The sequence below is a fragment of the Barbus barbus genome (assembly GCF_936440315.1).
Source record: "Barbus barbus genome assembly, chromosome: 20".
NCBI classification, from domain to species: Eukaryota; Metazoa; Chordata; class Actinopteri; order Cypriniformes; family Cyprinidae; genus Barbus; species Barbus barbus.
The window spans coordinates 30,794,280-30,816,527 of NC_136748.1; the positions used below are offsets into that span (position 1 = coordinate 30,794,280).

Here is a 22,248-nt window from a genome sequence, read left to right on the forward strand (position 1 = left end):
GTGTGTGTGTGTGTTTGACAACTGACAATATAGATTAATCCATCTGTGGTTTGATTAGCCGATATAAATTCTTACATTTCCAAGATTGATCTTTTAGTCTATGCTGTTGTGTGTTTTCATTATTAGTAGTGCACCTGCCATCCGGTGTTATTTTAGCATTATATTATATTTAGTGTATATTAGTATTTTTGTTATTATTTTTATTGATATTTTTCATTTAGGCTAAATAGAAAAATATATATAATTTTATGTGCTTTTGTAATTATTTATTTTTATTTTTAGTTTTTATTTCAGTTTTAGTCTTTATTTCTAATTAGTAATTTTAACTTCAAATTGTTAGAGTTAGTTATCAAGGCAAAAATTTTAGTTTTTGTTTAGTTTGAATTTGGTTTGAATTTTATGTGCTTTTGTCATTTATATTATTATTATTATTATTATTATTATTTTAGTTTTTGGTTGAATTTTTTTATTTTTTTTATTTCAGTTTTAGTCTTTATTTATTTCTAATTAGTAATTTTACAACTAAATTATAGTTAGTTATCAAGGAAAAATTTGTAATTGTTGTTTATTTTGAATTTTTCCATATATATATATATATATATATATCACAGTAACCTTTGTTACTTTGTTGCTTTTGATATGAAACAAAGTGTCAGCTCTCAAATTCTGTCAATTTCAAATCAAAGTTCATTTATAAAGCACTCTGTAATGGTACAAGAAACCTCACAATTCAGGTAAAGTCTAAGCTTGCACTCTTGTTAAAAATAGCAATGAAGACCATCGGGAGAAAGAGTTATTTGTCCCCTGAGTCCTTAGGGAAGCATATAAGATGTTAGCTAACCCATTACATGTACTGCATTCAGAGTATGAATCGTTGCCTTCTGGAAGACGGTATAGATTTCCAATGTGTAGGTATAATCATCTAAAAGTCTTTTATACCCATGTCAGTTAAAATGTTAAATAATGTATGATTGTTTTTTTAGGGTTAGTATAGGAATTCATGTGTATATTGTGTGTATATTATTATTATTATTATTATTATTATTTATGGATCCAATGGTCTTGTCAATGTAAACACCTTGAGTCCAACTCAAATTTCCCCTTTGGGTACAATAAAGTGTATTTCATTTCAGTAAAATAAAAATAGAATACTGTAAGATATACTGTACAATAATACAGGAAAAAATGATTATAAAATTAGCGTATGACTGGTTTTGAATCTCATGAACGTGCATATTCATTATATGCTTACTTTAACCTCATGGTGTTGTTATTATTATTGAATGTAAATTTGTATAAATCTGTCCTGAAAACAGCCATTTTAAATTATTATATTTAAAAACCTAATTTTAGTAATTATACTTTTAATTATATCATTAAAAGGTTTATATAAAACTGCAAAATAAATTATATATGTATATTTCAATTAAATATATTGAATTATATTACACTTTATATATAAAAAATACATTATATTATTTCATCTTTATATCTAGTCTTGTCTTTTTCTAATTTTATTTTTATACAGTGTTTGTATGTATTGTAATGTTTGTTGAATATAGAATAGTTGCCTTGAAATAGCCGGTGAAGCTGATGACAATAAATTTAAATGCAGCCATTACTGTAGAAACATTATGGAAATCCTGTAGCTCAAACAATATAAAATCACCTGGCAAATGCATAAATATATCTGTATCTGGTTTGTGATTCCTCTTTCCTTTGGGAAATGACCTGGATTCCCCAGACAGACATTTGCTGCTGATGCTGATGCAGTGATCAAGTGCTTTTCATTTGTTTTAGTGTCTACTGAAGCATGAATATGTTTTGATCCTCTGGCTGTATTTCATTGCATTTATTTATTCATTTAGTAGATGCTTTTGCCCAAAGTGACTTCTAATTGAGAATAAAACAGGCAGAAGTGATTCATCTAAACTCTGGATCATCACCGGATGGATTGCATGAAATATACAGTGCAGGCAGTTTGACATTTATTTGGTCTGTAAATGAACCATTATGTTCATTATAGTCTCGCTCTTAAACTCGTGTTTGTTTCTAAATGTGAGTCATTAAAGTACACGGTCACTTCAGTCTCGTTACAGCCACTCATCTCTTCCTCTGATGTTTGAGCAAACACTTAAAAACATGTGCAGGCCTGAATTTATGATTTTAATATTTAAGTTGCTTGTAAAATCTCCATGCATTTGGATTACAACATTTTTAACATAAAATAAAATGTCAGTCATACATAAATGAAACAGGTCAGATTTATGCACTTTAAATTTATTATGAACTATTTGTATCGGTTTGATTTTATTTAATCTTATTTTGAGAATGAATTTATTCAAATTGTTTAGAATCAGCATATGTCTGTAAATGTATTCTGTCATGTAATAAAAAAAATGTATATAAAAAAGGTAATTGTGACTTTTTAATCTTACAATTCAGACTCCCAATTCAGACTTTTTTTCTCAAAGTTTTGAGAAAAATGTCCGACTTGCACGATGTAAAGTCCGAATTGCACGATATAAAGTCCGACTTGCACGATGTAAAGTCCGACTTGCACGATGTAAAGTCCGACTTGCACGATGTAAAGTCCGACTTGCACGATGTAAAGTCCGAATTGCACGATGTAAAGTCAGACTTGCACGATGTAAAGTCCGACTTGCACGATGTAAAGTCCGAATTGCACGATGTAAAGTCAGACTTGCACGATGTAAAGTCCGACTTGCACGATGTAAAGTCCGAATTGCACGATGTAAAGTCCGACTTGCACGATGTAAAGTCCGACTTGCACGATGTAAAGTCCGACTTGCACGATGTAAAGTCCGACTTGCACGATTTAAAGTCCGACTTGCACGATTTAAAGTCCGACTTGCACGATTTAAAGTCCGACTTGCACGATATAAAGTCCGACTTGCACGATATAAAGTCCGACTTGCACGATATAAAGTCCGACTTGCACGATATAAAGTCCGACTTGCACGATATAAAGTCCGACTTGCACGATATAAAGTCAGACTTGCACGATATAAAGTCAGACTTGCACGATATAAAGTCCGACTTGCACGATATAAAGTCCGACTTGCACGATATAAAGTCAGACTTGCACGATATAAAGTCCAAATTGCACGATATAAAGTCTGAATTGTGCAATATAAAGTTGCAATTACATTTTTTATTCCATGTCATAGAAAAAAAATTGCGAGATGTAAACTCAGAATTCAGATGAAAAAAAACTCACATTTCAGGGAAAAAAGTCTTTTGTAATTTTTGTTTCTTGTGGTGGAAGCAGTCTTCATATAAACCTGTTAAATGTATTCATATAACAAGCAATATTCAATTATTAAAATATGAGCTGAAAAGAAATTGGATTTATTGATGATAAATATATAAACATAGATATTGTGTATTCAAAACACATTCAGTTGTTACGTTAATGTATGACTGAGAAATATGATCACATTCAGTTTATTAGTTTATGGAGGTTTTATATGCAATTCAAATACATAAATCCTACATTTTGGCCAAAATATTTTAATGTAACATTTAGCATTTGAATTAACTTTCAATAAATTATCTTTGATAATTCAATTGCACATATAAGTCTTTGTCAGATGAATCACTGCGATCAATAGAAGAATAATTTGTTCCAGAGCCTCGTTTGCATTTGTTTCTCTCTCTCTGCTGATCTCAGACGGTTTCTCTGATCTCCAGAGCTGTTTGAGGCGGCTGGGATGATAATGGAACACTAGTGATGAGTGTGTTGTGATGATTTTTAGCGTTATTAGCTGATCTGAGTCACATCCGGTCCGTCTGAGTCACGCTTCACTTCAGCAGGACCTGAGAACATCTACAGCACCATAATATTTCTACATTAAATTGATGACATTCTTGTTTTTTTTTTTAACAAATGGCATATACACTGAACAAAATTATAAATGCAACACTTTTGTTTTTGCCCCCATTTTTCATGAGCTGAACTCAAAGATCTAAGACTTTTTCTATGTACACAAAAGGCCTATTTCGCTCAAATATTGTTCACAAATCTGTCTAAATCTGTGTTAGTGAGCACTTCTCCTTTGCCGAGATAATCCATCCACCTCACAGGTCTGGCATATCAAGATGCTGATTAGACTGAAGATGCTGATCCACATCCAGCATCTTCACCTCCAAGATCATCTGAGACCAGCCATCCGGACAGCTGCTGCAACAATCGGTTTGCATAACCAAAGAATTTCTGCACAAACTGTCAGAAACCGTCTCAGGGAAGCTCATCTGCATGCTCATCGTCCTCATCGGGGTCTCGACCTGACTGCAGTTCGTCGTCGTAACCGACTTGAGTGGGCAAATGCTCACATTCGATGGTGTCTGGCACTTTGGAGAGGTGTTCTCCTCACGGATGAATCCCAGTTTTCGTTGTACAGGGCAGATGGCAGACAGCGTGTATGGCGTCGTGTGGGTGAGCGGTTTGCTGATGTCAACGTTGTGGATCGAGTGGCCCATGGTGGCGGTGGGGTTATGGTATGGGCAGGCGTATGTTATGGACAACGAACACAGGTGCATTTTATTGCCATTCATCCCCGACCATCACCTCATGTTGCAGCATGATAATGCACGGCCCCATGTTGCAAGGATCTGTACACAATTCCTGGAAGCTGAAAACATCCCAGTTCTTGCATGGCCAGCATACTCACCGGACATGTCACCCATTGAGCATGTTTGGGATGCTCTGGATCGGCGTATAAGACAGCGTGTTCCAGTTCCTGCCAATATCCAGCAACTTCACACAGCCATTGAAGAGAAGTGGACAACCTGATCAACTCTATGCAAAGGAGATGTTGCACTGCGTGAGGAAAATGGTGGTCACACCAGATACTGACTGGTTTTCGGACCCCCCCCCCCCCCCCGGACCCCCCCAATACATTAAAACTGCACATTTTAGAGTGGCCTTTTATTGTGGCCAGCCTAAGGCACACCTGTGCAATAATCATGCTGTCTAATCAGCATCTTCAGCATCTTCAGCAAACTGGGTGGTGATGGCGCAGTGGATAAGATGCATGCCTTTGGTGTGAGAGACCCGGGTTCGAATCCACTGTGAGACACCAATGTGTCCCTGAGCAAGACACTTAACCCCTAGTTGCTCCAGAGGCGTGCGACCTCTGACATATATAGCAATTGTAAGTCGCTTTGGATAAAAGCGTCAGCTAAATGAATAAATGTAAGTGTAAATCTTGATATGCCACACCTGTGAGGTTGATGGATTATCTCGGCAAAGGAGAAGTGTTCACTAACACAGATTTAGACAGATTTGTGAACAATATTTAAGAGCAATAGGCCTTTTGTGTACATAGAAAAAGTCTTTAGATCTTTGAGTTCAGCTCATGAAAAATGGGGGCATGTGTTGCGTTTATAATTTTGTTCAGTGTATATATTAAGGGTGTAACGGTACACAAACATGATGGTTCATTGCATTCCTCAGTTTTGACGTGGCGGTTCAGTATAGTTTCGGTACAGCAGGAAGAAAAAAAACTAAACATAAATTGTTTTGTTTTTTTAAACAATGGTTTACTGAACAAATTGCTCTTTCTTTAAATAAATTAAATTATAATTAATTTTCTTAGGGATAAAATTCTACTTCAGCTTCTGCTCTAAACTATAGGGAACCCTTTTACATTACTATAAGGTTACAATTAACTTAAATTCAATTACTATTTATTTTTAACTATAATAATCAACACTCAAATAAAAAAATTGTATGCAAACGTAAATTGTTTTTAAATTAACTTCTAAATGATACAATTTGAAATATAAAAATTTACAGAGTCATAACTTGTTTCGTAAAATGTTTATTTAAATGTCTACATTAAATAATTAAGACATCACTAACAGGTAGAATAAATATAATGAAGTATAGGCCTAGTTTAATATTTCGCAAAATGCTCTTCTCTAGACTTAATTTCTCTAGCAAATAACGAGCTGTGGACATTGATGACTTGCCTGAGGTAATTAAAATGCTACGTGACGTGTTTACAAGCTGTTTTAAATTACGTCTTTTCGTGGTTGAAACACTAAGCGATTGAGTGAGATTGGGTGAGATGTTCATTCATGTTTATTTTGTGTTAAAACTAGTAATAAAGATGAAGGCATGATCTGTCGCGCCGCATCAAAACAGCATTTATTGTCTGAATTTCCTGAAAAAATGTAACGATTTGTTTGGTGCACAAGCGCACTGAACCGATAGACCTGTACGGAAATTTTCGGTACCAATATGTTTACCGTTTCCCCTCTTAATATATACTGTATAAATATGAGATGAAATGAATATGAGATGAAATGAGACATGACTGTATAGGTTACTAACACACTGTAAACATGCAGATCTGTGTAGCTCCTCTCCATTAATTAAGCACAACCGCTGCCATCATAATCTTCATTATTTTTGCTCGTCACATTGGCAGAGAAAGGTGTGTGATCCATTGACCTTTGAGTCTCAGTGATGCGTCAGTGCAGCACAATGCAGATGTCAATCAGCCGTTTGTATTTAATAAAGCAGACGGTGTGGGATGCTGCAGAACATTCCCTGATTAAATGAAGCATCTGGATATTGTGCTGCAGCATTTGACAACATCAGCACATTCACCAGAGAAACACACACACACTCTCACACACGCACACACTCACTCACTCACTCACTCACGCACACATTCTCACACACACACACGCACACACACTCACTCACTCACTCACTCACGCACACATTCTCACACACACACACACACACACACACACTCACACACACACTCACTCGCACGCACGCACGCACGCACTCACTCACTCACTCACACACACGCACAAACACACACTCGCACACACACACACACTCACTCACGCTCACTTACTCACTCTCTCACTCTCTTACACACACACTATCTACACACTCACACTACACACTCACTCACACTCTCTCACTCACTCACTCGCACACACACACACACACACACACACACACTCACTCACGCACACTCACTCACTCACGCACACATTCACACTCACACACTCACTCACACACTCGCACGCACGCACGCACGCACGCACTCACTCCCTCACTCACACACGCACAAACACACACTCACTCGCACACACACACACACTCACACTCACACTCACACTCACTCACTCACTCTCTCACACACACTCTCACTCACACACACACTCACTCACGCTCACTTACTCACTCACTCTCTCACTCTCTCTCACACACACACTATCTACACACACACACTCACACTACACACTCACTCACACTCTCTCACTCACTCGCACACACACACGCACACTCTCACTCACTCACTCACTCACACTCTCACACACACACTATCTACACACACACACACACACACACACACACACACACACACTCACACTATCTACACACTCACTCACTCTCTCACACACACACACACACACACACACTATCTACACACACTCACGCACTCACCCACACTCACTCACGCTCACTCTCTCTCTCTCACACACACACTCACACTATCTACACACTCACTCACTCACACTCTCACACACACACACACACACACTATCTACACACTCTCTCACTCACTCACTCTCTCAGTCAGTCTCACTCTCTCACACACACACTATCTACACGCTCACTCACACACTCTCTCACACACACACACACACACACTCACTCACTCACTCACTCACTCACTCACTCACTCACTCACTCACTCTCTCACTCTCTCACACACACACACACACACACACACTCACACTATCTACACACTCACTCACTCACTCTCACACACACACACACACACACACACACAAACGCGCACACACACACACACACACACACACACGCACACACACACTATCTACACACACACACTATCTACACACACTCACTCACTCACTCACTCACTCACTCTCTCACTCACTCTCACTCTCACACACACACTATCTACACACACACACACACACACACACACACGCACACACTCATGCAAGGCAAGGCAAGTTTATTTATATAGCACATTTCATACACAATGGTAATTCAAAGTGCTTTACATGAAAGAAAGTAAAATAGTCATAAAAAATAATAATATTGATCACAGCAATAAAAATAAGGAGTTGAGAAAAAAAAAGAAAAAACAACAACTGTAGTAATAATAATAAAAACAAGAAATTTTAAAAATATTCTCAAGCTTTGTTCAAACTCTTCCGCACTAAATCAATCCTAAATGTAGCTGGAAGCCAGTGTAAGGACCTGAGGACTGGTGTGATATGCTCAGATTTTCTGGTTCTAGTCAGAATCCTGGCAGCAGTGTTCTGGATGAGCTGCAGTTGTCTAATGGTCTTCTTGGGAAGGCCGGTGAGGAGACCATTACAGTAATCCACCCTGCTGGTGATAAAGCCATGAACAAGTTTCTCCAAGTCTTGACTGGAAACACATCATCTAATTCTTGCAATGTTTTTGAGATGATAGTATGCTGATTTAGTTACTGCTTTGACATGACTACTGAAACTAAGGTCTGTCTCCAGAATCACCCCAAGATTCTTGATTTTTAGTTGTTTGACCCCTAGAGTCAAGGTATGCATTCACCTTGAGAACTTCATCTTTGTTTCCAGATGCAATGACTTCAGTTTTCTCCTTGTTTAACTGAAGAAAGTTCAGGCACATCCAACTGTTAATTTCATCAATGCATTGGCAGAGGGAGTCAATGGGGCTGTAGTCATTTGGAGATAAGGCTAGGTAAATCTGGGTATCATCAGCATAGCTGTGATAGGCAATTTGGCACACACACACACACACACACACGAGCTGCGCTTCCATATGGAGTAATTCAGTTTGGTTGTGAAACTGCAGAAGGTTTGATCATGTTTCAGTCGTAACAATGTGTCAGTCTTCGGGTTTAATTCACTCTAACAGTAGCTGGCTCTTATAAAAACACTGAAACAAAGCAGCCTTCTGAAAAAGACAGATTAGGGCTGCACAATATATCAAAATAAAATCCATAGTGCTATATGGCTAAGTGTGATTTGTCAAATTGAATTAAATTGATAAAACGGTTAGTTCCATTCCTCGATTCTGATTGGTCAGCAGCTGTTTTATTCATGATACAGCACGGCTATGACCGCTTCACCCAACCGTTCTGTGTATCACTGAGCAACACCCTTAGCAACATAAATAAACATCAATAGCATCAAAACTGTTTCATGTATTATGTATTTCGGCAATTAACTGTTTGCTATTTATTTAATGAAGTATGAGTGACCCTTGCTGGCGTTATGTTGCATCTTTCATCTTTAATTTTGAGACCCTGCCCTGCCCCGTCTAATAAACGCTTCTCATGCGGAGATATGTTGATGTGTGCGTGGAAGCTTACAGTTTCCGAAGTGAGGAGGGAGTATTACGGAATTTATTAGTTTTCTATTTTTAGGTATGATTGTGTATGTCCATCAGTTTACACTGTAATGACGCTTGCAAACTCGTCTGTTTTAAACTAAAAGACGGAAAACAGACGATTTCTCATGCTGAGAGATAAGCAGATGTATGTGTGAGAAAATATCATATATGGTGTTAAAAAAATAAATGACACAGCGGATGATAAGAGCTCGTATTCACTGTTTTTATTTCATGTTCGGACATTCACTTGTTTACTGTGGCTGTCAGGAACTATTTTTTAGCGGAAAGAAAGCATTTAACGAACTTACGTCAAAAAAGTAAATTTTTAATACATACATTTTTGGTTTTAATATTTTTTTATTGTGTGGTAACATTTACTGCGAATCCAGCTGTTCTGCGACGCTCTAATATGGTATTGGCTGGCAACCTGTCAAAATAAAAGCCCGATTCTTTGCTGTTTGAAAATGAAAAAAAGAAATACATTAATAACAGAAATATTACTAATTTCAAAGTAAAGTAAAACTATTTTTAGTACACTTTTTATTTTACAGTGTTTGTTTCTCAGTATTATTACAATATATTTCTTATTTTGCTTAATATTTTTATTTCATAATGTCACAATCTCAATATTATAATCAGTAATCACAATAAACTCATTATTATTATTAATATTATTATTATAGTCATATTAAATTGTTCAAAAACTGTATTTAGCCTACTAAACATTTTTAAACCTAATTAAAAAAAATTTTTTTAAATTATTTTTCTTTTTTAATGCAAATACACTCATTAAATTAACTCTAGGATGATTAATTATTTCTAAATGAAGCTGTTCAAGTAGTCTGGTGAAAATTTCTGTATTTCATATCGCTATATATATTTTGCAGAAAAAGTAAATATTATAATTATAATTGCATTCAATACAGTAAAAATACAGTGTTCATTGAGTGCGTTATAAACAGCATAAGCATAAACCGGTCGACACAGGTAGTTTTTTTTTATCTCTTTACACCAATTTCATGCAGCATGTAAACGCAATGACCCGCTTTCTGTCGGCTTATTGAAGTGCGTATGTGTGATCGTGCAGATTTAAGCGCATTTAGACAGAACAAAAGTTTAGCATTAAAGAAAGAAGGAAATGTATCAAACACAGACACTTTCTTGACTCAGAAAATGATAAAAATGTGTTCTAATCTCGTGCATTCAGTCAAAACGCTGCATCTGTATCTGCTTGAGAGGGTAATATATGACATGCAAGCAATTTATTTAACATCGCAACTGAAAACCTATGGAATACTCATAGTCGGATATGCAAATGATTATATTTTGACGTCACTACAGGGAAATGTATTAATAAAGTCATGCAAACACGGTTTACTTGCGTTGTCAGGTTACTGATGTGCATGCAAACGGGGAAAACTGGTTATTTTACTAAGCTGATATTTGTGAGTTCTCAGCTTACTGGTGTGCATGTAAACGTGTATCTGTGAGTTCTGGTTTGTCTGACCGTGTTTGTTTCCTCAGGACGATGAGGTGGTTCTGCAGTGTGTGGCCTGCATTCAGAAGGAGAACCGCAAGTTCTGTCTGAGCGCCGAGGGTTTGGGGAACCGCTTGTGTTACCTGGAGCCCACGTCTGAGGCCAAGGTGAGGAGAATCATCATTCAATGATGGGTCATTCTGTCAACTCAACCAGAGGTCTTAAATTTTTGATTTTGCTAATTTTTTTTCTGAAGACAGACAGACATGTATAATGATGAAAGCCAAAATATTAAGTGTCATGGAGGAATATTTACTGAGTAATTCACTGTTTTGTAGAGGGCGGTCAAAATGGCAATTTTCACCTGAGATTCAGAGCCAAATTACAGGGGGGTCAAATTGACTTTAGAGAGATGGCAGCATCATAATGTTATTTTCACACAGAGACTGGTAGATCTATTAGTAAAATCTGTTGACTTTAGTAATCATTGTTGCATTATGTGCCAGTGGTGACCATTCAAAAATGTGGAAACAGCACTTTTCCAGTTTTTTCTCTAATGTTTGCAGGCCTGTAACTCAAGAAGTATTAATAATATCTTAATGCCCTTTTAGATATTGGGTCTTAACAAACTTTCCTTTTGGCATCTTCATTTTTAAGGCCCTATATTGTTCGGTTCCAGAGATATTTTGGAATTTTACTATGGCTTCAGGAGTAAATTGTTAAAATGTACATATTTTCAGTGGTCAAAAACCAAATGTGGGTCAATTTGCAAAAATATGATACTACTTTTCTTTTAAAGAGGAATGTCTGAAGAACAAATAATGTTGAAACTAGAGATATATCTCATTTACTTCTGTCTGCATTGAACATACCCGTTTGAGTGCCATAAATATTATTTTTCCAAAGTTTGCATGCCTATAACTCAAGAAATATTAAAGATATCACAATATGATTTTAGATTGTAGTTCTTAATATACTTTTGTTTTGGAGTCTTCATGTTCAAGGCCCTACATCGTTCAGTTCCAGAGATATGGAGACCTCAATGAGGCTCTGTTTTCAGATTGTTGAATATTACCTGTTTATAACTTAAAAGCCAAATGTTGGTCACTTTGTATACAGCTGATACTTATTGTATTTAAAGAAGAATGTCTGAAGAATAAGTCATGTTGAAACTAGGAATGCATCAAGCAAAGTTTTTGAAATGTGGTTGATTTGACATGGAATGACACCGATAAATGTGACCCTGGAGCACAAAACCAGTCATAAGGGTCAATTTTTTGAAATTGAGATTTATACGTCATCTGAATTAATAATCTTTCCATTGATGTATGGTTTGTTATGATAGGGCAATATTTGGCTGAGATACAACTATTTGAAAATCTGGAATCTGAGGGAGCAAAAAATATTACTAATGCAATGCATATTACTAATCAAAAATGAAGTTATGATATATTTACGGTAGGCAATTTACAAAATGTCTTCATGGAACATGATCTTTAATTAATATCCTAATGATTTTTGTCATAAAAGAGAAATGTATAATTTTGAGCCATACAATGTATTGTTGGCTATTGCTACAAATATACCTGTGTTACTGATGACTGCTTTTACCAAATGTAAAAGCGCCTGTTTTAAAAATATTTTTGGATTTTGAAAAGCCTGTTGACCTGCCATTTATCTAAGGTGATACTGGAAGGTCTATTTATTTATTTTTTAATCATTCGTTTCTCATTTAGCCTATTTGGTTCCACAGTATTTGCAGATTTTTATTTGATTTAAACTGTGATATTTTTCCCGTTATTTTACATCAAGGTGTATGCAGTCCGTGCCTCAACACTTTCCATCTCACTAATAAACGCTCTACGTTTTATAATTATTTGTTCCTCGGTCTTTACTGTTTTTCAGTTTTGTATAGGCCTACCATGCATATTTAAAATTTGTAAGTTATGTTATTTTATATTAGGCATATAGCATGGTGCATTTTTATTCGTTTTGTTAATAAAAGTTAGCTATATGTTCTGTGTTGTATGTTGTAATTGATGCCGAATTGCCGTTAATTTAAAAGTGAAAATAAAATGCGCACGGTGCTTTTACGAGCTATTTAAGCAAAGGAAGGTGAGAAAACTCAAGCGAACTAAAAACAAACAACTGCTTGATGGCGAATTGCCACTAATTTGAAAGTGAAAATAAAACGCGCACTGAGCTTACAAGCTATTTAAAACCGAAGGAAAGCGAGGAAAAGAGAGAAGACTCAAACGACGTCCACCCCCCCCCCCCCCCCCCCATCCACCGTAAGGTGTTGACACACGTCGACACCTTACGGTAAAATTTCCTCCCTGTCACCCTACTTGATGCCTTTTTTCCTCCTTTCGGAATCTTGCTGAACACGCGCTGGAAATAGCAATGGCATTGTCCTCCTCTGCCACCGAGAAAAACTCCCAGACCGGCGAAGACATGTTCTCAAATGATGACGTAATGAGCACAACACATGCTGAGAATCACTGCAATCACTTGCACTCGGAAAGAATGAATCTCAGATAAATCAGACTGATTGATTGATTTACCAGCAAGCATACTTTATCGGATTGTAGTCATAGGGCCCTGGGAAGTGTGTATTTTGAGATCTTGGCAGCACACTGGTGAGATCTCAGCCCTTCAGGCTTGTTTCCGTCTTCATTGACGTCTGTCTGGATGCATCAGCTCCTGTCTCATCTGCAGTCGTTCAGTGTCGCTCTCGTTTGTCAGATTGATTTATCAACAGCATGTACTGATATTGTAGAAGCTCTGGCTCGTTTGTGTCGTAGAGCTGCTCCTCATGTTATGAGCCTTGAACATCGTTAGAGAAACAGCTCTTCGTTTAGAAATGCATCCGAATGACTTGATCCAGTTACTCTAAAAAACTAATTCACTCAAATATTTTAGATCTTGGCATAACTGGAAAGCCAATGCCCATTGTGTTTTAACATTTTATAACTTTCCATAACCTTTGCAGGTCTAGAACTCAGTTTTAAAATCTGGGAAACAAGTAATATCTTGATCTTTTAATGCATGTTTTGTCTTGTTAAAAATCATTTCAATTCATCTTCAGACCCCACCGGATGTTTACTGAAGGATGCAAACATTGTTTGTGTTTTAGTGTTATTTTAGTATAATTAATATACAATATTATATATAATATAATATCTCAGAGTTTTTATTAAAATTTTAAAAAATATTATATGTATACAATAATAATTTTTAAATTTTAATAAAAACTCTATGGAGGGCCAAATTACTCTCAATTAAATAATTAAATGTTGAAATATATAAATAAATCGTTAAAATATAATGAAATAAATACATAAATTGTTAAATACATTTAGAAATAATTAAATAAATAAATAGTTAAAAACATAAGGAAATAATTAAATACATAAATGCAGAAATTAATTAATTAATTAATTTCTTTATTTATTTTTATTTATTCGTTAATTTCTTTATTTCCTCCACTTTTCAGATTCAGGGTTATGGTTGTCGGCGGCGTCACCTCTCAAACTCGATTTCTTTGGTCTTTCTAATTTAGGTGCCTTTTTCTTGTGCTTTAATACTGGCAGCGTTGTCGCACGCAGCTGAACTGCGGCTTGTGTACTGTAAATACAGACGAGTATCATCGATTCTGTCGTATTCTCCAGCGTTCTCCTCTGAATAATGTGTGCCATGTGCTTAGATGTATGATATGGCCAGCATACGCTGATGCGATGCCCCTCTTTAGGGTGACCATACCTGCCATTTTTCCCAGACGTGTCCTGGCCAGGATTTCTATATTGCCTAAAATATCTAGGTTTTGGCTTTGTTTGCGTGTGCAGACATCAAAGTACCATATGGTTCCTTATGCTTTAAAACGCTCTCGAGGTACTCTGATGTCAAACACTGATCGGTCTGAGCCGCGCCGCTATTATTTTTTCATATGGTGCATCACGAATGTATTTATTACACGAAAATGTGTTATTTTTCAAGTTAATCAGGTCAATTTTGATCATATATATTTTTTATATTTATTTTTTATTTTATATTTGTATAAGTTTTAATCATTTTGTTTTTGTCATTATTAATAATAATAATAATAATAATATGATAAAAAAAGATTTTATTATTATTTTTATTTCAGTTTTAGTTTGAGTAATTTTAGCACAAGGTTAAATTTAATGAAAATGAAATAAAAAAGTTTAAGTTTGTTATTTAATTTAATTTAAATGTATTTAATTTCATGTAACAATTGTTTTAATGGTTTTAGTTTGTATGATAATAAATAATGTCTAATTATGTAATATTTAATTGTAATTATAAAAAATTTAATATATATATATATATATATTTTGTAATATTTATAATATTTTTTTATTAATATTTTATTTTCATAGTTTTTATAATAACCCTGGTGAGTTTGCAGGGTCATAGAAACTAGTTCAGATTGCTAGTAAGGATCTCTTGAAGTTGGTTCTGTAGATGTTCTTCTGCAGGTCGCGTCCTAATAACAAACAGCTGAAGCTCGGAGCAGGTTTCTCCAGCAGACCTGGATTATCTGGACATTGTGATCCACTTCCAGGAGTTTTGTTTGCTGTTCCTCAGTAAAGGAGGGCAGTTTTCTGCTGCATTTATCTCCTCGTTGCTCACCTCATACTGTCAGCCGGATCTTCTGACCTCTTTGGCTTCAATCCCAAACCTGCTCCGAGCACAGCGCCACTAAATCACACCGATCCTTCTGCATAATGAACTCCAGGATTGACCTGAAAATGAAGATCTGAATGCTTGCGGATGCCTGGTTATTAGACGGAGCTGACTTTAGTGGATTCATCCGTTTTTACTCTCAGTGTGAGTCCAGAACTACTTCCAGCAAACAACAAGAGCTGCAGAGGGTTTTGCAATTATTTCATGTTTTAAAACACATTTTCACAGGCATTTCTTGCTGTTATTGATTGGATTTTCTACATAAAATACAGGCTTTAAGGTGTGAGAAAGATCTGATGCTCAAACACGCGTCACATTTACTGAAGTTTATTCAGCTGAAAAAACAAAGTAAAGTTTTAAAAAACTATACAATTAAACGTATTGATAATTAACACTCAAATAAAAAGTTTTACAGGGTTATTACCGTACACTAAAACTAACAATGAAACGAAAAATTAAAACTAACAAAATCTATTTCACTATTTGAAATAAAATAAATATAAACTGAAATAAAAATAAAATATAAACAACTTCATTTCAGCTAGTTGCCAAGGCAACATTTCTTATTTTAATTTGGTTTAACTTGATAACTAACTAAAATTGTGTGTGTATGCATGTATATATAATGACACTAAAGTAACACTGTTTATGCAAAAACATTAGTTGCCAAACCAAAAAAAAAACTCTCTTCAATGATATTAATTTATTGTTGACATATAAACTGTAATAACTGTTTTAATGGCCGATTTATTCAAAAATACATTAAATAATGAAGGCAACAGGTTAAGTGAAAACAGAATGGATGTTCACAAAAACTGCATTGAAACTGAACATAAATTTGACCCATTTTTTTTATTTCAGTGCCTCAGTACTTGCACACAGACACAAGTTTTGTAATAATATCTTTCTTTGAGGTTCTAAAGATATAATGCAGGCTTTTCTTGTAGCTCAAACATGGCGCTAGCAATCTGTCAGATGCATGCACTTTGTGTATTTGAGAGTAATGTGTGTGTTTCGAGGTGCATTGTAATACTAAAGTCATGTGTTTTTGTCTAAATGATTGTTTTTTTCTGTTTTCAGTGGCTGTTAAAGGAAAATCTGCTGTTTGTGAGCCTGAACCAGAGTTTGCGTGTCATTTCTGTCTTGTTTTCTGTGTTTCAGTATGTTCCTCCAGATCTGTGCATCTGTAGTTTTGTTCTGGAGCAGTCGCTGTCTGTCCGCGCGCTGCAGGAGATGCTCGCCAATACCGGACAAAACAACGACGTACGTACAAAACACACAGAACAATCAGAACCAATGTTATTGTGTTACGCGTGAATATTGTGATGTGAAACAGTCTGTACATTAGGAGTGTATCGAGCAGTGCTGGGGAGTTTTTTTTACGGAATTATGTAATTTAATTAACATTTTAATTTGATAGTCCACTTTAGACATTCTACTAACAGTTAGTAACTTTACAACTACATGTCAACTAGCAGTCATTAGAGTATTAGTAGACTGTCTGATTAATATCTGCTAACACTTTATTTTGATGAGTCCACAGCATTAACATGATATTGTGGTGAAGTAAATACTACATAAAAACTAATTTAATTTCTACATTAATTTAGTTCAGGCAATAATTTGACAAATAAAGTAAATTCTATATTATTACTCAATTTAAGCTTGTTGAAATTAAAGTTTGTAAATAAGTATATTTTACTTAGAATTATTTGTTATGTTTACAAGGATTCTTTAAGTTATGATTAAAAAGGTACATTTTTCACTGTTTTTGAGTTGTATTTACACTGTTTTATGGTTGCCTTTGTTGTTAGGTTTAGTAACTTAATGTTTTGTGACATCTGGAGTTCATTTTCTTCTCAAAAATGACTTCTCAAACACTATCCACTGATTGTTACCGTCGTTGTCTGTTGAGGTCTCTGTGTTCATTTGGGTAATAATTATATTGAGTGGATATATGATTTTAAAAGGATAACAAGCTGTCTACTTGTTTGTAATAGCATGTTTTTCCCAGTGCTACATTAAGTACATTTTATAAACCGTGACTGAGTGAAATGTAGCAGTGCAGTACGCAGACCAATAGTTGAAGATCTAAAATAAGTTCAAATGTTATTTTGGTTCAACTCAATTAATTATAATTTTAATATAAATGAGTTTAAATGTTAAGTTAACACAACTTGAAATGATTTAATAGATTATATCATGTTGCATGTTTTAAGTAAAGAATGTTGAGTGAACTCAAATATTTAAGTTCATATAACAAAGATTATCATGTTTATTTTAAGTAAAATTGTTCCAAGTTGGGTTAACTTAAAACGTGTGACGCAAAAGTGGTGCATATATATTTTAAGTAAATCTAACACATCAGTTTTACCCGTGTGACTATAAGAATCTTTGCAAGTATGTGTAAATGTATTCTACTAGCCCTAAACCTACTCTAATGGTGCGTTCACACCAGACGCGAATGAAGCGTTAAGCGCGAGTGATTTACATGTTAAGTCAATGCAAAGACGCGATTAGACATCCTGCGGTGCGATTCGCGCGAATGAGGCGGCGCGAATTGAGCGTTTCGAGCGTTTGACGCGCGGAACGCAAGATTCGCGCGAATCACGCAAGTTGAAAAATCAGAACTTTGGCGGATATTTCGCGCCGCGCCAACCAATCAGGAGCTTGCTCTAGTAGTGACGTGATTAAGAGCGGAGGCAGAAATCAAAACAACAATAAAGGACATCTTATGTTTATCCACTACAGAGACATCAGAGTCAGCAGCAAATGTCAGAAGGACTAGCCGAGGTTATGCTCCTCTCTTCGGCATACATGAGCACGAGCGCCCGGTGATCGCCTGGAGCTCACGGCTCCGAAATCGGCAAAGCACATTTTCAAATAGGGGCTGTTTTTATAAATAAACCGCAGATTTGAGTTTTAAACAACTACATTCTCGGCTGAAATACACGCATCCAGTGTTTCCATAGCACATAAAGGTGATTTTATTTGCCAAATTCTATACATATGCTCTCTGTGGCAGTCATACCTGTGCGCCTGGCAGAAGCCCCGCCCATGACGCGAATTCGCGTCAGTTGTGCAGTGAATTTCACACGCGAATGAAGTGCTTTAAACCCAAAATGTTCACGCGTCCAACTACGCGCGAATAGCGCGATTTATTCGCGCAAGTCGCGTCCGGTGTGAACGCACCATAACAGTCTACTCTGAGAGTTAGTACACTGTAAATAAAAAAAAAAAAGTTGAGCCAACTTAAAATTTTAAGGCAACCAGCTTCAGCTTCAACTTATTTTTGTAGGAGATTCTCAACTTTTTGTTGTATAAACTTAAAACGAGTTGATAAAAATTCTAAAATCTGCTGAAGCTGGTTGCCTTAATTTTAAATTGGCTCAACTTTTATTTTTTTTTTACAGTGTAGGCATGTAGCTGCAAATCAATGAGAATTAGTTAACATGTATTTGCAAAGTTACTTATAGTTAGTAGAAAGTCTAAAGTGGACTTTCAAAATAAAGTGTAACCAGTAAATGTAACTGTAATCAGTTACAGTTACTGAGAAAAAATGTGTAATTAAATTACAGTTACTTATGAAAATGTTAACCATTACAAAGGGGTTGCATCTGAATATTTTCACACACACACACACACACACACACACACACACAGATTTAATTGATTTCTTTCCCAAATTGCATCGGATGCTCTAAAATATGAGACACCAATGTTTCAGGAGTTTAGGAGACAGAATTTGATAACGGTTTCATTTCCTGTTTGGATTTGTGTAAATGCTTTATTTTTTAAGATTAACATTTTTTTCCAAAGCATTGTTAGATGCAAAGATTTGATTTCAAAAACTATTAAACTATATCTTATGATTTTAATTATGTATTTAACCTCAAATGATCTCAAAGTAAAAAGAGGTACTAAAGTCTGATTTTGTGGTGGCTGTGCTTTAAAATTAAACTCAAGTGAAGAGTTCTACTGTAAGGTTTAAATGTTTCAAAATTATTAACATTTGAAAAAATGTGTTAAGTTCAGAATCAGAAAGTTATCAAATGTAATCAGTTACATTTCTTTAGTAAAGTAATTGAAATAGTTACACGACTTGTTACATTTTTAATAGGGTAGCTTGTAATCTGTAACCTGTTACATTTCCAATGCTTTCGGTTCGGTACGCATTACAAACCGAACGATTTGTTGGACTAATCCTATTATATTTGATAAATAAAGAGCTTAAAGTGTGTGAAATATAATGTTCAACAAGTTACCCCAAACGATGATGATCTTGTATAGCCAGAGATATTGTCAAAAACATCAATTATTGGCAATATTAAGAGGATTTCCAATTAATGTAGGCTTGTTACATTCTTGTTTTTATTAGGCATAATATTAATATTATCATGAAGTTACTTTTATCATTAAATTAAAATTACAATTAATTTGCCCCGCAATATTACTAATGCGCTGTGAGGATTACAAAAGATTAGGCTATTTACTCCTCAGTTAAAATGTTTAATACAGGTCTATTGTACAATCAATTATAGGCCTATAATTCATATTAACACTGCAGTCATCAATAAAGATCAATGAAATAAAAAGCTTTGGCCTATTTCAAGCACCGACTTTCTAAAGCAACCTGTTTAACACGAAATTTGTTTCTTCTCATTTTTTTCACTATGTACGGGGCCACAAGAGAGAAATTAAGTGAATAAATTAAAACAGTTAGCTATAGTTATCAGCATATGTTGAAGATTTGTCTCTCGTCGTCTCTGAGAGATCCGTCATTACTCCGTCATTCAGTTTTTACTTTCACTTTCTGCATAATAATAATAATAATAATAAACTTTATTTTATATAGCGCCTTTAAAAGCAGCTTCTCAAAGCGCATAGTGAATTGACTGAGATTGAGACGTTCACCGCAGTGTTAATTTTGACAGCAAATATTGATTTAGTGCTAGTCATATTTTAGTCATCTGAATTTTTTAGTTTGTCTAGTTTTAGTTGACTAAATATCATATAGTTTTAGTAAATTAACAATTCTAAAGGGTTTAGTTCTATGTACTATTTATAACCCATTCAAACTCATTCAATCCCATCTATCTAATATTTTCTATCTATCTTTCTGTCTGTAATCTAGCAACTAGCCCAACCAATCTAGCAACACCTTAGCAACCACCCCAAGTACTCTAGTAACTGCATAGAAACACCCTAGCAACCACCCAGAGTACCCTAGCAACCACATAACAACACCCTAGCAACCTACCCGGGTGCCTTAGCAACCACATAGAAACACCCTAGCAACTGCCCAGAGTACCCTAGCAACCGCATAGCAACACCCTAGCAACCTACTCTGGTACCTTAGCAACCGCATAGCAACAACCTAGCAACTGCCTGAAGTACCCTAACAACTGCATAGCAACACCCTAGCAAATGCCCTGGGTACCCTAGCAACCGCCTTGGCAACCAACCCAAGTACCTAGCAACTGCATAGCAACACCCTAGCAACCACCTCCAGTTAGCCTAGCAACTGTCATAGCAACCACTCCTAGTAATCTATGACAGACTGTATTGCCTTCAAAGCATTCAAACTTTAAACTTTAAAAACAACTTTAAACTTCAAACCATTTCAGACTGAAAACCGTCAAACTCAAAACATTTTAAACTTTTCAAACTTTTTCAAACTTTCTGGTCCAGCTTTCTCAAGCCAACTTAAAGTTTTGACAAACTTTTTTATCTAGTTTTTATTTCTGTTTTGGTTATTTTAGTACATCTAAAATATACACTAAATGAAATAAAATGTTTTTTTTAGATATTTATTTCCTTTTTTATATATGTTTTATAATTTCAGTTAACATTTATAATGAATGAAGAATATTTTTATGGTTTTAGTTTTAACTATAGAAACCTTTGGTCAGTTGAACTGGTGATGGTTAAACTGACCGCCTCGAGTAATCTGAGGGTCAGGGTCTCAGTGTTGAGGGTTTACGGGTGGTTTAGTGTCTCTTCATGATCTGTTTGAAGCTGCAGGGTTTGTTTAAAGGTCAGGTGTCTTTAAGGTCCAAGCGAAGCTGCTTTTGCCCCCCGTGGATCATAAAGGTCTCCTCATTGGCTGCTGGGAGTCTGATGACCCACGACAGCTCTGATATTTGGCTTCGGTCTCCTGGAGCGTTTGCCATCGCTGGACAGATGCAATAACCCATACAGCAAATCAATACATTCTGGCCAAAGTGTGTTTCAAATATATGCTAAATACTTGTGAACCGTCAATGAAATATGTTTTTGAAATTGAATTGAACAGAGTTAATTTGCAAAAACAGATAACTCTGTTTTTAACCATTTTCAAAAATCATGTTTTTCATTGTGCATTCCACTTAATCCCAATCAAACTGCATTTTGAAAAAAACAACAACTATAAAATCATGGTAACATAATAAAAAATGTTTAAAAAAAAAAAGTCATCTGTTTTTGCAAATAAACTCTTCATATTTAGTTTTATCCTTCACATACACTGAAAAGTGTATTGTGGTTGCAAAGTGTTTGTGGTTGCAAACAATTTATTTTAGCTACATAAAAATAAAAATGTTGAAAGTTAGTCAACTAAATTAGTTTATTTAATTGTAGCTAAAATAAATTGATTGCA

The 22,248-nt window shown here is 35.4% G+C and overlaps 1 protein-coding gene across 1 annotated transcript in view; it reads left to right on the forward strand.

The window, feature by feature from the left end:
* LOC306886314 (ryanodine receptor 3-like) overlaps nt 1-22,248 on the forward strand; it is a gene marked incomplete at its 5' end in the record, with an annotated part of 172,700 nt that overhangs the window by 11,816 nt on the left and 138,636 nt on the right. Inside the window, 2 exons of the mRNA XM_079443321.1 lie at nt 10,952-11,071; nt 16,773-16,874. Coding sequence (XP_079299447.1) covers nt 10,952-11,071; nt 16,773-16,874 — 222 coding nt within the window. The remainder of the gene's footprint in view (nt 1-10,951; nt 11,072-16,772; nt 16,875-22,248) is intronic.